At 37.2% G+C, this 13,944-nt stretch overlaps 1 protein-coding gene across 1 annotated transcript in view; it reads left to right on the top strand.

Moving 5' to 3' along the window:
- Positions 1-13,944, top strand: part of CC2D2A (coiled-coil and C2 domain containing 2A) — a 65,713-nt gene that overhangs the window by 1,342 nt on the left and 50,427 nt on the right. Inside the window, exons 4-6 of the mRNA XM_067298209.1 lie at positions 11,154-11,242; positions 11,700-11,801; positions 13,694-13,795. Of these exons, the coding sequence (XP_067154310.1) occupies positions 11,154-11,242; positions 11,700-11,801; positions 13,694-13,795 (293 nt within the window). The remainder of the gene's footprint in view (positions 1-11,153; positions 11,243-11,699; positions 11,802-13,693; positions 13,796-13,944) is intronic.

Here is a 13,944-nt window from a genome sequence, read left to right as displayed (position 1 = left end):
GGGGCTGGGGCGCCACGCTGCGAGGCGGCGGGGGCAGCCGCTCGGCTGCCCGCAGGCCGTGGCCGCCCGTGGGGCTGTCCCGAGGCCACGGGCTCCCCACCGTAATTAGAGCCGGTGTTGCGTGTCGTAGACATTGCGGCCCTGTCAGCTCTGTCGTTGAAATGCCAGTTGCTTATTAAAAGTTTTTGTATAAAACAAACAATTTTCAAAAAACGTTAGTGCGGGCACGCAGTATTTCCATGTTTGAATGTTAACCTATGCATAACCTCCATAGGCAAAGCGTAACATCTTCTGCTTTAAGCCCCATTCATGGTTATGGCGGTGTATGGGTTTACTGTCAGGGTATTTTATTTTTCATGTGGGAAATGGAGTATTAAATCCGTGTGTGCAAAAGTGAGGTAGTGTGAACCTGCAAAAGGGGAATATCTTACTGCATGCTTAGAAAGAGTGAAAGTTGGTATTCGAAAAGTCATCTTCAGTTTCTGTGGCAGAATCTTTGTCTGCTTCTGTTAAATACTTAAGGAAACATTAATATTGTGAATCTTACTGCAAAGTTTTTATAGAATTACATAAATAGGATACATAAGAGTTAATTAAGAACTGAGATTTTAAAAAACCAATAAAACCAAAATCCATAAAAGTATAAACGCTCTCAGTTTTTCATCAATATTTTGGGGATAAGGCAATATTAAAGTAATATGTATGTATTTTTCTCCTTTTATCCTCCTTTTATCAACAAATGGTATTTGCTATAGACATCTACAATTTAGGGATGTTTCCTGTTCTTTTAAAATCAGTGTAGTTATGATTTGTTCTTCTGAGTGTTTTTTGAGTCTTATTGTGACTGTTCATGCTAGGAAATGAGTTGCTGTTGACAGAGGGGAGTCCAAATAGTTTTTAGAATTGATTGCATGGGGAAGTAAAGAGACACCCTCTAGTGCTAGTTGTTTTCTCTAACAGAAGCTCATTTTCCAAGAATAAACAAAACAGCATAGCAGTGCTTTGAGAAGAAAACTTTCCGTTAGTTCCCTTCTGTGATGAATTATTTTTCTTAGACATTTTTCTGTTACTTATTCTTGTTGCTTCTTTTGAAATCCCTCTAATTCTGCTAATTTTGTTGTGATGGAGTGAAAATACTGCATGTGGTAGTCTGAATTAGACTGTGTCATTGGTTTACTTAATTGCAGTATACTTTATCAATCTAAATTATTTTTTCATGCATTTAAAATTTGGAGAAGGACTGCATCTTGAGTCTAAGTCTTCACTGATCTATCTAGAATTACTTTCAGATTAATTTTTTTTTTCCATCTGGAGCTCAATCTGATAGATTTATAAGTAACTTAATTTTTCACCTTCTATATGAGTCTTTGAATATGATATCACCAAAGTTTGTTTGCTAGTGTGTCACTCAGTCATAAAGTAAAAGTAGATTCCTTTTCTGGGCTGGTGATCTACACGTGAATTTCTGCTTAACATTGTCTTATCAAATGATAACTAGCAAAAACAAAACAAAAACTTCCTGCTATAAAAACTATTTCCCAGTTGCGATTGAGAATTTCCTTTACTATTTTGTTTTGGTTTTGTTTTGGTGTCTGTGATAATACTTTGCCTCTATTCTTATTCCTTTCTAGTTTTTCATGGTTGTCTCCATATTTGCTCATTGTTTCTGTTAAATTTGTGCATTGTGGAAATTGTATTTTAATGCCAGTGGGAAGTGGGAGGTGTTTGTGGCATTTTAAGTGCCTGATGTCCACAAAATATTTGGTTTAATGTATGCCTAGCATTGTACTATCACTTTGTCGTTCTCTTTGCAGTCTGGCAACTTTTATTTTAAAATGTGTTCATTAACTATTTCTTCGCTTAATATTCATCACAGAGCCTCTGTCTGTGTTAGTATTTCAAGTGCTTAATTGGTCCTTTTTTTAATGCAGTCCAATGGCAGAAATTTATTATTTTCCTGTAATCTAATTTTGTGTGTGCTTGGACACCTATATAATTTTCGTAAAACAAAGGAGTTTGCTGCTAGTCCACTACTTAGATGAACAAATAAGACAGCAATTGCAAATAATATGCTGTTTTAAAGAAATAGCATGACTTCTGATAGTTATTCCCTTGAGAAGTCAGGCCAACTACAGTGTTACAAAATCTAATTTTTTACTTTTTTGGTTAAAGTTTCTGGAATGTCTGAGTATACATTTTTATACAACAATTGTATCCATGAAAAATACAGAAGTGTTTCTAGGACTGGGGGTGGAAATCGAGATTCCCTCTTTTATTTCAGTTAATGCTGGTGCTTGATCACAGCATAAATGTTTGCCTACATCTGCTTTCCCTTACGCCTGGTTTCTGCATCCTGTTCAGATGTGGGATTGTTAGTGTGGTGTTTGCAGCAGTTCTGGGTTTCTGTAAAGTCGCATAGAGACCTGCGGGTTTCAGGCTCTTCCAAGTACAGATGAAATCAAGGAAGAGGCATATTAGAAGACGTTTTCAGGCTCTCAGTTCTGCCTTAATTTCACTTTGGCTATCCAGCTTCCTTATTAGATCTGACCAAAGGACAATATGGAGCCATCGTAGCATATTTACGCTACCAACATAAAAGTGCTGTAGTTAATTCTCAGCAGTTCAGGGAAGAGTTCAGGTTGTTAGAAATCCTCTTCCTGAGCCATATTCTACCAAAGGTGGCACTGCTGTGCAAACTTTACAAGGCTCCTGAGCTGTTACTGGTTGGGTTTTTTTCCTTTTTTTTTTTTCTTCTTTCTCCTTTAAAGAAAGCCCAAACTGGAAATTCTTAACTGTTCTTCCTTTCTCCCATTCCCTATGTACAGCAACATGTTGGAAGCCTCCCTTCATCTGTTTTTCCTGCACAGGAATATGTGACTGTTGTGCATGTTTGTGGTTTTATAACCACACACATAATTCCATCCCAAAAGGTTGGGAAAAAGCAGTGACAGTGTTTCTGAAGTTTCTTAATTTTAAGAACTTGCATTAGCTGGTATTTGTGCTATACTGCAGGTACTTGCTTTTATGTGTACTTCTAATAGATTTAAAATATAGCTTGGTAAGGCACATGTTGTGGAAAATTTATGTTTAGCGATTTTTTTGTATATTCTATTTAAATTAAATTGGATAGCTAGGTATTTATTGAAAAACAGATTTCTTTCAAACAATTTATCTTTTAACCCTATGCCTTTTTAAAAAGCTCGATATGAGAGATCCTGTCATCCTACTTAGTAGAAATTCCCTTGTTTTTTGTTGTTTTCTTTCTTTGTTTGTTTGTTTAACTTTTTATGTTCTGTTATAAGTTAGATCTACAGGATTAGTTTCCATAAACCACCATGTTATCTGGATTTTCAAAGTGATACTTGTGTGTTTAGTGGTCTTTGTAGACAACTACTAAAATTATTTTGATTTGTGAATGCAAGAAGCATTGTCAATAGTTTATCTTTTCTGTCATTAGATAGTTGGGTTATAGTGATTCTTGTAAAATTTATAAGAAAATGCTCTCAGGTATAGTATTTTACATTCTAGACTTTAATTCAAGGAATATTGAACTGAATGATATGCACTTTTTTGATACGGCTGTTGACAGGCCTGAAATGGTTATCCTGTGAAGTAATGCTCTCATATATAGCCATCTTTAACTACCACTTTATAAATATATTTTGAAGTTATTCACAAATTACTTGTCTATAGAGTCCTTTCACATCAACAGAACAAAATTGTATATAGAGAAATAAAGTAACTGAAATATATTTTTTTTAATGTGGTACTTCTTTCAAGAAGCTACAGGATCCCACGGTAATTGAAGCATTGAATTCATTTTACCACAACTAGTAAAGACTTAAACATGTTTTTCATTATGTATAGAAAGCATAATTCCCATGTTGTAGCAAGCAACTGATTCATTCATTAAAAAAAGCTTCTCCTGCATACAGAACGCTGATTTTGGAGGCACTTAAAGTGATGGCCGATTGCTTCTGCACTAATTTTGCAAGTTTACACTGTTCACTTTAAGCTGATTTGTCTGGAGACATTTACAAGGAATTGTTCAGTATTTCAGAAGACCCAAAGTTCTTATCTGTTGTTTTCTTGTCTCCATTAATCAGAATGGAATTGAAATGAAGTTTTGCTTCAGTGAAGTAGAATATGCCTGTACAAGTGAATTGAACAGAAAACAATCATAGAAAAAAGTTGTAGGGGGGAAATCAAAAGGTAACTTAGTCCATCTTCTCCCCTAAAGTAGATTAAACTCTACTTAAGTCACTTGATACCTGTTTTTTTTCCCCTAACTTTTTCTTAATAACTTGCTCTTACAGAGATTCCACAGCTGAGTGTTTTTATTCCAATGCTACAATACCTCAAAAGTTAAATCTTTTCCAGTGTGTGACCAAAGTCTTCCTTGCTGCAATTTCAATCCACTGTTTCTATCTCCAGTCAACATATAGAGCCTTGCTGTGTGTAACAGCATTTTGTAGACTAGAAGTCAAAAAGAAGTCATGGCAAAATGTTGAAATTTTTTTTTACACTATACCAAAACCCCTCCAAATTCAGTTGTTCAGCAAGTGTGACTTATGTGAGATATCTGGCAGTTATTGCCACAGATATGCATTATTCCATCAATCAAATTACTAATAAAAGTTTTTAAAAGCATTAGATTGAGAAAATTGCCTGAAAACACCTGTTTACAGTGGGGTTTGATAAGCAAGTAACAGTTAACGAAAAAATTTTCTTTAAATGTGTTTTTCCAGTGACTTGCATACTGCCTCCTCTATTTTTGGTCATCAAAATACTTTCTAATGAGCGACACTCTCTATAAGGCTTGGTCAAAAGTCAAGCTATATGCTTTTTCCATTATTCACAAGACCTAGTAGAATATATGTTGAAGAGTGTTAAATTGACATGTCTTGATCTCGGTTAATCTAGGCCTGCTCATGCTTATTACCATTATTTCTTTTAAGTTTTTATGAATAGGATGAGTGTTTCTTGTAGAATTGAAGTTAGATTAACTCTTGTATGCTTCTGTGGCCCTCTTTTCCCCATTTTTTCTTAAAAATAGGCACTTGTCCGCTATTTTGGAACACTCCGATTCTCCATCATTTCTCATACTTGCTGATAGTTATGATATTGCTTCAGCCAGTTCATTAGATAATCTAGAATGATGGGTTTTAATCAATTGAGTCTGATGAATATTTATTTTATCTAGATCTGCTGTTCTCTGTCATTAATTCTTATCCTGTTCTCACTGATACTATATTCCTTCTTAGAAAAGACAAAACATAGTTAGGCTGTTCTGTATGTCATCTCTTAGCCTTCTCTACTGAGTACTTGCTCATTTCTTTAGTCTTTCTCTTGATAAGGATATGGTTATTGGATGCTTTCTTTGTTCTTACGTGTCTCATGCTAGTGAAATTTCTTTTGTGTCTTTCTCCTGAAAGTTTCCAAATACAGTGAATGTTTCTTGCAGATACAGATAGTAAATTGTGTAATTTGAAAGGATTAGGAAACTCCCAAGTCTTTTGATATCTGTGGGACAGATGTCTCTGAGCATAATCAGTATTAGCGTGGTTTGATCTTAAAATTTTTTTCCTTTCTAAATGACAGTGGACTAGGTTCATCCAAGAATTTAGATTGCACTTTGACTTTGGTATAATAGATAGCTTTTAAATATTTTTAAGTTATGTATCCTAAGTACAGTATTTTCTGCCACCAGTAGATTAAATACAGCTCTCAGAATAATCTTAAATCAGGCATAATATGTTATGTGTGGCATTACCACTCCTAAGCCCTTAGCCTTTACTGTGTTATCTCCTTTTCATTAATTCAGTGCCTTATATAAACCTGAAATCTCCCTTTGCCTTGGCAAACAGAGTTTTTTCCTAAGGACAAAGAGCAAATTGGTGTTTGGCTCAAAGAACTGACAAGTAATATAATTATGTAAGTGGAGATAACTAGAAAAATTTACCCAGAATGTCATAGTATTCACAGATGTTAAAAAAATGAAAACCAAACAGAACAAAAAAAAAACAATCTAGCCATGCACAGCAAACCACATAAGCTGAAAGAGCTACACTTTTCTTCTGCCAATCATTTTACAACTGTTCCAGTATAAGAGGTAACGTGTTCTTTCTGAAACAGTGCAGCTCCTTTTGGAAATATAAGCTAGTTATCAAAGTTCAGAATAAGAGAACAAAATCTGAGGATTACTCATGTGAGAAGGGATGTAAAGCATTTCTCTTTAAAAAGGTAATATTGCATATATCAGTCGAAGGTAAAGTCTCAGTAAGCTCCTGAGAACTGCCAGGTGAGCTCCAGGATTCCAGGAAGATTAAAGAGGTCTGTGAAGATGGGGAGACTAGTATGTAAGTAAGGTCCACTTTGTTATTAAAGAAATGAATTAGATCTCCAAAAAAAAAAAAAAAGGCACTAGGCTTTATGTAAATTACCCTCTAAGCTATTAGGGATATAAAACTATGTTTTCAGTTTAAAAATATTCTGCAGACTTTTGTAAAGAGGATAACCTTAACACTTTTACGCTGGTAGTACAATCCAAGAGAGGGAGAGGTGTGCCTTCTCAAAACACAGTGCAGAATAAAAGTACGTACTACCACTGGAAGTGTTGCTGTTTGCTTATACAAAGGATCTCATTTTCATTGTACACTTAAAATGTTTTGTGTTGATATGAGAGGATAGGCTGCAGGTGTCATCTCTCCTTTGCATTTCTAACTCCAGGAGTGTAGCTTCTCTGTCAGCAACTGGATAATTATTCATTCTTATCTAGGAATTGGGGAACCCAGTAGCATACAGAGTCACACTACTGATGTTTGCATAAATCTACCTGGAGGATTCATAACCTAAGAGGATCTGATAGAAGGAAGATAAGGGGGAGGAATGCCATTAACTTTGCAAAGCAGGAGCTCATGATAAGTTTGGTTATCAAAGACAAGTACTCATTCAGTTTAAATTTTGGAAGAAGAGCCAGGGCTTCTGAGTAACAATTCAAAGGCTGTGACAAACAGTAATCTTCATTTTCTATAACCCCATGATTACAGAGGTCAATGTTCTAATTTGGTATTTACTATCAAAAAAATCTAAATATTTGTCACTGATTTAAAACTTCAGTTTTGTATGTTTCAGAGGATCAGCAGGGAATACTTGATCTTTTAGGATGCAGGGTGTTATGATGGGATTTTTGGTTGTGTTTTTTTTTTGGTGGGGAGGTTGTGGGGTTTTGGTTTTTGTGCTTTTTTTGCGTTGGGGTATGATCAATTTGTCTCATGAAAGTCTTGATTGTTTTTTGCAAATTACTTGGGAGTTGCAGTCAACTGGTCAAGAAATTTGGCTGCAGAAATCTGATTCTAATATTTTTCCCTGAATTTGACTTTTTTTTTCTTTTTGCACTGAAGTCTTTCTGTTGTTAATAAAGTACAACAATAGCTGAATACGGATCCCTTGTCCTTGTAGTTATCAGTTTGTTTACAATTTCTCCTCAGAATCATAGAAAGTTAAGGTTGTGATGGACCTCTGGAAATCACGTAGTCCAACCCCCATGCTCAGAGCGGGATCACCTGAAGGAGGTTGCTCAGGACCATGTCCAGTTGGGTTCTGAATAGCTCCAAGAATGGAGCTATGAATCCACAGCCTCTCTGGGTAACCTGTTCCAGTGTTCAGTCACCCTCACAGTAAAAGTGTTTTTTTGTTTGTTTGGGTGTTTTTTTTCTTCCCCTCATATTTAAATGGAATTTCCTGTTTTTCAATTTGTGCCTGTTGCCTCCTGTCCTTTCACTGGATACCACTGAGAAGAGTCTGGCTCTGTCATCTTCTCCCCTCCCCAGGTATTTAGACACATTGATAAGATTCCCTAGAGGATCACCTCCCTTGACCTACTGACAATGCTCCTAATGCAGTCCAGGATACTGTTGGTCACCTATGCCACTAGGGCACATTGCTGGCTCATGTTCAACTTGCTGTCCAGCTGGACTCCCTGCTCCCTTTCTGCAGAGCTGCTTTCCAGTCAGTTGGTCCACAGCCTGTGCTGATGCATGGGGCTTTGCTGCCCCAGGTGCAGAACGTTGCATTTCTCTTTATTGACCTTCATGAGACCTTCATGACCTTCCTTCACTAAGCCAGTCATCTCACCGTAGAGGGCTGTCAGGTAGGGCAGGTGTGAATTCCTCTTCTTGTAAATATATGCTGAATATTCCCAATCATCTTCCTGTCCTTAATATATTTGAAAATGGTTTCCAGGATTATTTGCTCCATCACCTTCCCAGGGATTTCCCAGATCTCCTTCTTGCCCTTCTCAAAGATAAAAGTGATACTTGCTTTCTTCCGGTCCTCAGGAACTTGCCCCAGTCACCACAGCCTTTGAAAGATTATTGAGAATGGCCTTGCAATAATGTCAGCCAGCTCCCCCAGCACTCATGGGTGCATCCCATCAGGTCCCATGGACTTGTGTATGTCCAGTTTGTTTAAATGTTGCCTTACTCACTTTCCTCTAGTGAGGGCGAGTCTTCATTGCTCTAGACTTTCCCACTGGTCTGCAGGGTCCTGGTATTCCTGTGGGCAAGTAAAAACTGAGGTGAAAAAGGCACTGAGTACCTTGGCCTCTTTCATTTCTCCTGTCACTGGGTTCCCTGCCCCATTCAATGCTGGTCTCTTTTTCCCATTTTCCTTAGTCTTCCTTTTGCTGTTAATGTACCTGTAGAATCCCTTCTTGTTGCCCTTTACATCCATCGCAAAATTCAACTCCAGGCAGACTTTGGCTTCCCTAATCCAATCCCTGCACTCAGACAGCATGTGGGATATGTTCCTGTTCCCCATATTCCTCCTGGGTCATCTGTCCCTGCTTCCATCTCTTGTATGCTTCTTTTTCATGTATGAATTTAGGAGTTCCTTGTTCATCTGTGCAGGGCTCCTGCTGCTCTTGCTTGACTACCTGCAGGTTGGAATAGACTGTCTTTGAGCTTGGAGAAGGTGATCCTTGAATATCAACCAGCTCTTTTGTACCCCTCTTTCCTCTGGGAATGTACCCCATGAGGTTTTTCCAAGCAGACCCCTGAACAGGCTAAAGTCTGCTCTCCTGAAGTTCAGGTACATGATCCTACTTTTTGCCTTGTTCCTTCCTCTCAGGATCCCGAATTGCACCATCTCGTCACTGCAGCCAATGCTGTCCCCAGCCTTCACATCCTAACCAGTTATTTCTTGTCTGTGAGTATCAGGCCTGGCAGAACATCTCCCCTTGTCAGCTCCTTGATCACCTGTGTCAGGAAGTTGTCATCCATGCACTCCAGAAACCCCCTGGATTGCTTGTGTCCTGCTGTGTTGCCTTTCCAGCAGGTACTGAGTTGGTTGAAGACCCCCATGAGGGTCAGGACCTGCAAATGTGAGGCTCTTTCCAGTTGTCTGAAGAAGGCCTCACTTGCTTCTTCCTGATCAGGTGGTAGCAGACACCAATCACAATGTCACACATGTTGGTCCACCCTCCAATACTAACCTTTACACTGGCTCACCATCCATCCCAAGGCAGAGCTCCATGGATCCCTGCTGCTCTCTCCCATAAAGGACAACTCCGCCTCCTGGCATGTCCTTCCTAAAGAGCCTGTATCTGTGCATTGCAGCACCCCAGTCGTGAGAGCTATCCCACCATGTCTCTGTGATACCAGTGAGATCATAGCCCTGTAACTGAATGCAGACCTCTAATTCCTCGTGTTTCCCATGCTGCAGGCATTGATGTACAGACGCTTCAGAGAAGCACCCGCTCATGCTCCTTTCCCAGGAAAGGATGAGAGCTTCCCTCATCATGCTGTCCTCCCTGTGTGCACACTTAGTGTGAGCCCCCTTCAGCTCCTGTAGTTATCCTTTCCAAGCAGCAGCATGCACCCTGAAGTTCCTAGAAGACCTTCCAGAAGTACGCCAATGATACCAGAAGTTCCCAGAAGAAAATAAGCAGAGCCGGGAAACTGCTGAGCAGACTGCCGCATCTGTTGGCTGCTTTTGTTAGCTGTGCTCAATCTGAGTGTTTAATCTGAGCGCTTTCTGGGCTGAAACCTGAAATCATCAGGTATATCAAACATGTGAAGATGTTTTTAAAACTGGGTGAAAATGCTGATCTTTTGTTGTAGAACTACATCTTGTGGATTCAAGATGAAAACCTGTCGTCTTGAATTTCCATTGATATTAAGAAGGACACTTTTTTTTTTTTTTTTAATGTGTTCCTCAAATCCTCTCAGTGAAGAAGAATTTCTTCATGTCAAAATTAGGTTTTGTTTTCTGAAACCTATGGTAATAATAAAATATGCTTCTGTGTTGAAGTGGGAGTTCTGAAATTATGATGTGCATTGCTAGAAGTTAGAAAAAATGTTAGTCTCGAGAATGAACAAATTGCTTTCAGAACAAATAGAGAAGCTATGCAAATACGAACCTGACACTGAGCAACGTTTCTTTTAATAGAAGTTTCAGTGGCAAAAAAAAAGTCAAACTTTGTTTTGCATCCTCACCAGGATGAATGACGGTGAAAGAATTCCATGGTCCTTTTGAAGTTCTCTTGATTCCAGAGGAATGGCAGAAGTAGAATTGAGAGCAGATTGTGTGTGTGAAATTGAAGTTAATTGACAGTTCTGTCAGTCATACATGAAACAGGGTAAAATGCATCATATTCTTTTGATTGTGCTAGAGCTATAGCACAAAAACACCACTAGAGAAATTAACATTTTGTCAATACAAAAAGCAGATAGCTCTAAACTGACAAAGGAAGCAGGTTTATAAATACTTTTGCTGTTCTGATCACACCTGAATCATGATTTATTGCACAGCACCACTCAGAATTAAAACGAAATAGTTCTAACTGATATCTTATAAAATATCAGGTAATTCTTTAAAATATTTTAAGTAGAAAAAAATGTTTATATGTAGTACTTAAGGGGTTTCAGAGTATATTATGAAAAGCACATCCAGCTCAGCTAAAGGTATTTGTGATAGTCTATAAGGTCTGAATTGCAGAACCATGTGTTTCTCACTGACACATTTTCTTATTCAAATCCTTTCTTTTGTAATCTGGGACTTCTGTATGGAATAAATGGTATATTTTATACAATTTTAAGTTTCCTTCACAAAATACTTAATTTAAATGTGCTACCATGTTTTCTCTGTTACAGGCTTGCCACCTGTTCCTTCTGCATCAAGGACAGGCTTTGCAGAATTTTCTGTTAGGGAACGAATGAGAGAGAAACTAAAAGCTGCAAGGGTGAGAATCCTTCAGAGATCCTATTTGGTTGATTTTAGTCTTGTAAGTCCCACCTGCTTCATTTTGCTTGCTTAGTGCTGTGTGAAGCTGAGTTGGGATAGCTGCACTTTTTCAGTGTTTTTCTGTTTTGTGTTATGTTTTTTCTAAAGATTATTTAACTCATGTTTGTAATATAAAATTTATTGTTTATAATTAAAAAGATAAAGACCCTTCTGTGTTTCTGTCAAAAAAAATCGTACATTGTTTTGAAATAAATGGATTTGCTTGTAAAGTTACTGTGCAGTGTAATAAAGAGTATTAACATCTAGGTCTGTAAAATCACTTAAGTTGATTATATAGTTGAAACCTTCTGTCACTAATAAAAACATGCATAAGCTCTTGTGCTTCTGGGAATTATTGTGGCATTAGTCCTATTTTATTCCTGTTATAGCTGAGTATTATTTTTGGTTTTGCTTAGTCAAAAGCAGAAAGTACTTTATTACAAGAAGACCCCAGTCCACGACCAAGGCGTTTAAAAAGCATTAGAGAGAAAAAAACAGAAGTCAGACTGGATAAAGAGGTAAGAATGTACTGGTCTTGCTATCCTGATAATGAGAAAATGGAGATGAAACATCACATAAATCAAAGGCTACAGACAGTCTTTAAGGTCAACTTCATCATTTATTTTAGAGTGATCAAAGTGATGTTATTGTTTGAATTAGTTACCAGGAACTTTTCCAATTAATGCTTTTAATGTACGTACTTAGCAAAAATCATTTGCTTTCATTATAGCATAAATATCATGTGAAACTTATGTTATTTACAGATTAATGGCTTCTCTTGTTTAAGATACTCTGAAGTGTTTAAAAGATACTGTAACAGAAAAGACCACTGCATTATAGCTTTATATAAATTCACACAGTATAATTTGTAAAAATGGTATGTTAACTTCATGTCCTTGTATTTCCTTGTTCATATTTTATATTAACATTTTAGTATAAGCACATTCTTTGTTAGAAAATGAATTTCATATGAAAAAATATCAAAGCCAATGCATGTGCAGAACTTGCACCCAGATACTCTTCAGAACTCACAAACTGCTTACCTGTAGAAAATGCATTCCTGTTTGTATGCCCAGGCAAAGAAGAGCACATTGCAGCAACATTCTTATTTGGAATTCCAAGCAACATGAATTAGCCTGGCTAAAATTGGTTTGCTAATTTATTCCCAGGGGGTTTTTTGGTAGGGAAGTACCTGTTTGTGTAGATGCAGGGGATTTTTTTTGATAGTGTTTTCTTACAGAATGTACTTTGTCATAGCTTTCAGTTAACAAGTATTGTTTCAATCTGCTTGTATTAGGAAATTGTGGAAGTGATATCTTTATTAAAAGGTAATTACTAATATTATACGCAGCATATTTGAAACCTTTCCATAGGTTTTATTTCCTGTACTTATTTATGCATGTATGAAGTACTGTTTTATTTTGTTTTTAACAAGTGGCTATCAAATTGCCAGGGTTTGAGATTGTTTTTTGTTATTGTTATTATTCTGAAGTTTAGGTTAAATAAATGTAAACATGAGAGAAATCATAATTTGATCTAAGAATTCAAGCTAAGAGGAGGAAAAACAGATAGGGTGTTAGATGTGTTTATGTTGGCTGGGCCTGATGAAAATCACTTTGAAGTACTTAAGTGAACCCGCTGAGGCGATATCAGAACCAGTGATGATTACTTGCAAGAAACTGTGGGTACTGATAAAGCTTTAGAAAATTGGAAAAGGATAAACGTGCTAGTTCCTTTCTTGAGAAGGTAGAGGAGTATCGTCCATGGAGTTTTAGAACAGCCTAACAATGACTGTTTGAAAAAGAACAAACAAATAATCAAGTCTGTATTTAAGCGCCCAAACCCTGGAGAGCACCTTTTCTTGATAATCCTACATAGGTTTTTCCTGATTGCAGTAGGGGTTATATGAGTAGCTCTCTGGCTCCTTGATTCGCTTCCTTAGTTAGCACTGTCAGGCAGCAGTACGCTTGCCACTGCTGCCAGGCTTGCGCTGTGTGTCAGCATCTAATCTGTGTAATCCACAGGGCTGAAAGCTTTCACATTGCTACCCCGTGTCTCCCTCCTCCCAGACAGTAGCATGTGGTTGCCTGTTTTCAGAAGTGCAGAAACAATGATCTCATCAGCAGTGAAGAATGTAAACTAAAAGTTATGAAATGAACGATTTCTTGATACTCTGCATTCTGTTTCTTGACCCATATTAATTGGAAAATGAGTTAACTAATGAATAAATGCACCCTTTTTTGATAAACATTAAATTGCTATAATTATCATCACATTTATTGTGAGTACTTTCTTTTTTGTTAGTTTTTACTGTGGAAATGCAACGTCTAATCTCTTTATTCAGCTATTTGCCTTCTTTTTGATGTGTCAACAAATGTATGCAATAATTTGCATATTTATTCTTATGCAGTCTGATAAAGATGAATTTAGGGAGATGCAGGAGGATGAATCTCACATATCATCAAAAGTAAAGTTTCATGATTCTGCCAAAAAACCTAAGCAAAAGACATCAGTAAGTATCACTTCCTTCATTTCAGTGACATTAATTACATTTTAAATTCAGTATGGCTTCAGGATTCTGTTTGATGAAGGAGCCAACAGAATTTAGTCTTAAGCAGTGGAGAGGGTTGCGTTTAATTTAAAAAAAACTTTGCAAACAGT

The sequence above is a fragment of the Apteryx mantelli genome, chromosome 5 (genome assembly GCF_036417845.1).
Source record: "Apteryx mantelli isolate bAptMan1 chromosome 5, bAptMan1.hap1, whole genome shotgun sequence".
Classification (NCBI taxonomy): domain Eukaryota; kingdom Metazoa; phylum Chordata; class Aves; order Apterygiformes; family Apterygidae; genus Apteryx; species Apteryx mantelli.
Note: the sequence above shows the minus strand (reverse complement) of the source record. Positions and strands in the feature narration are given on the sequence as shown.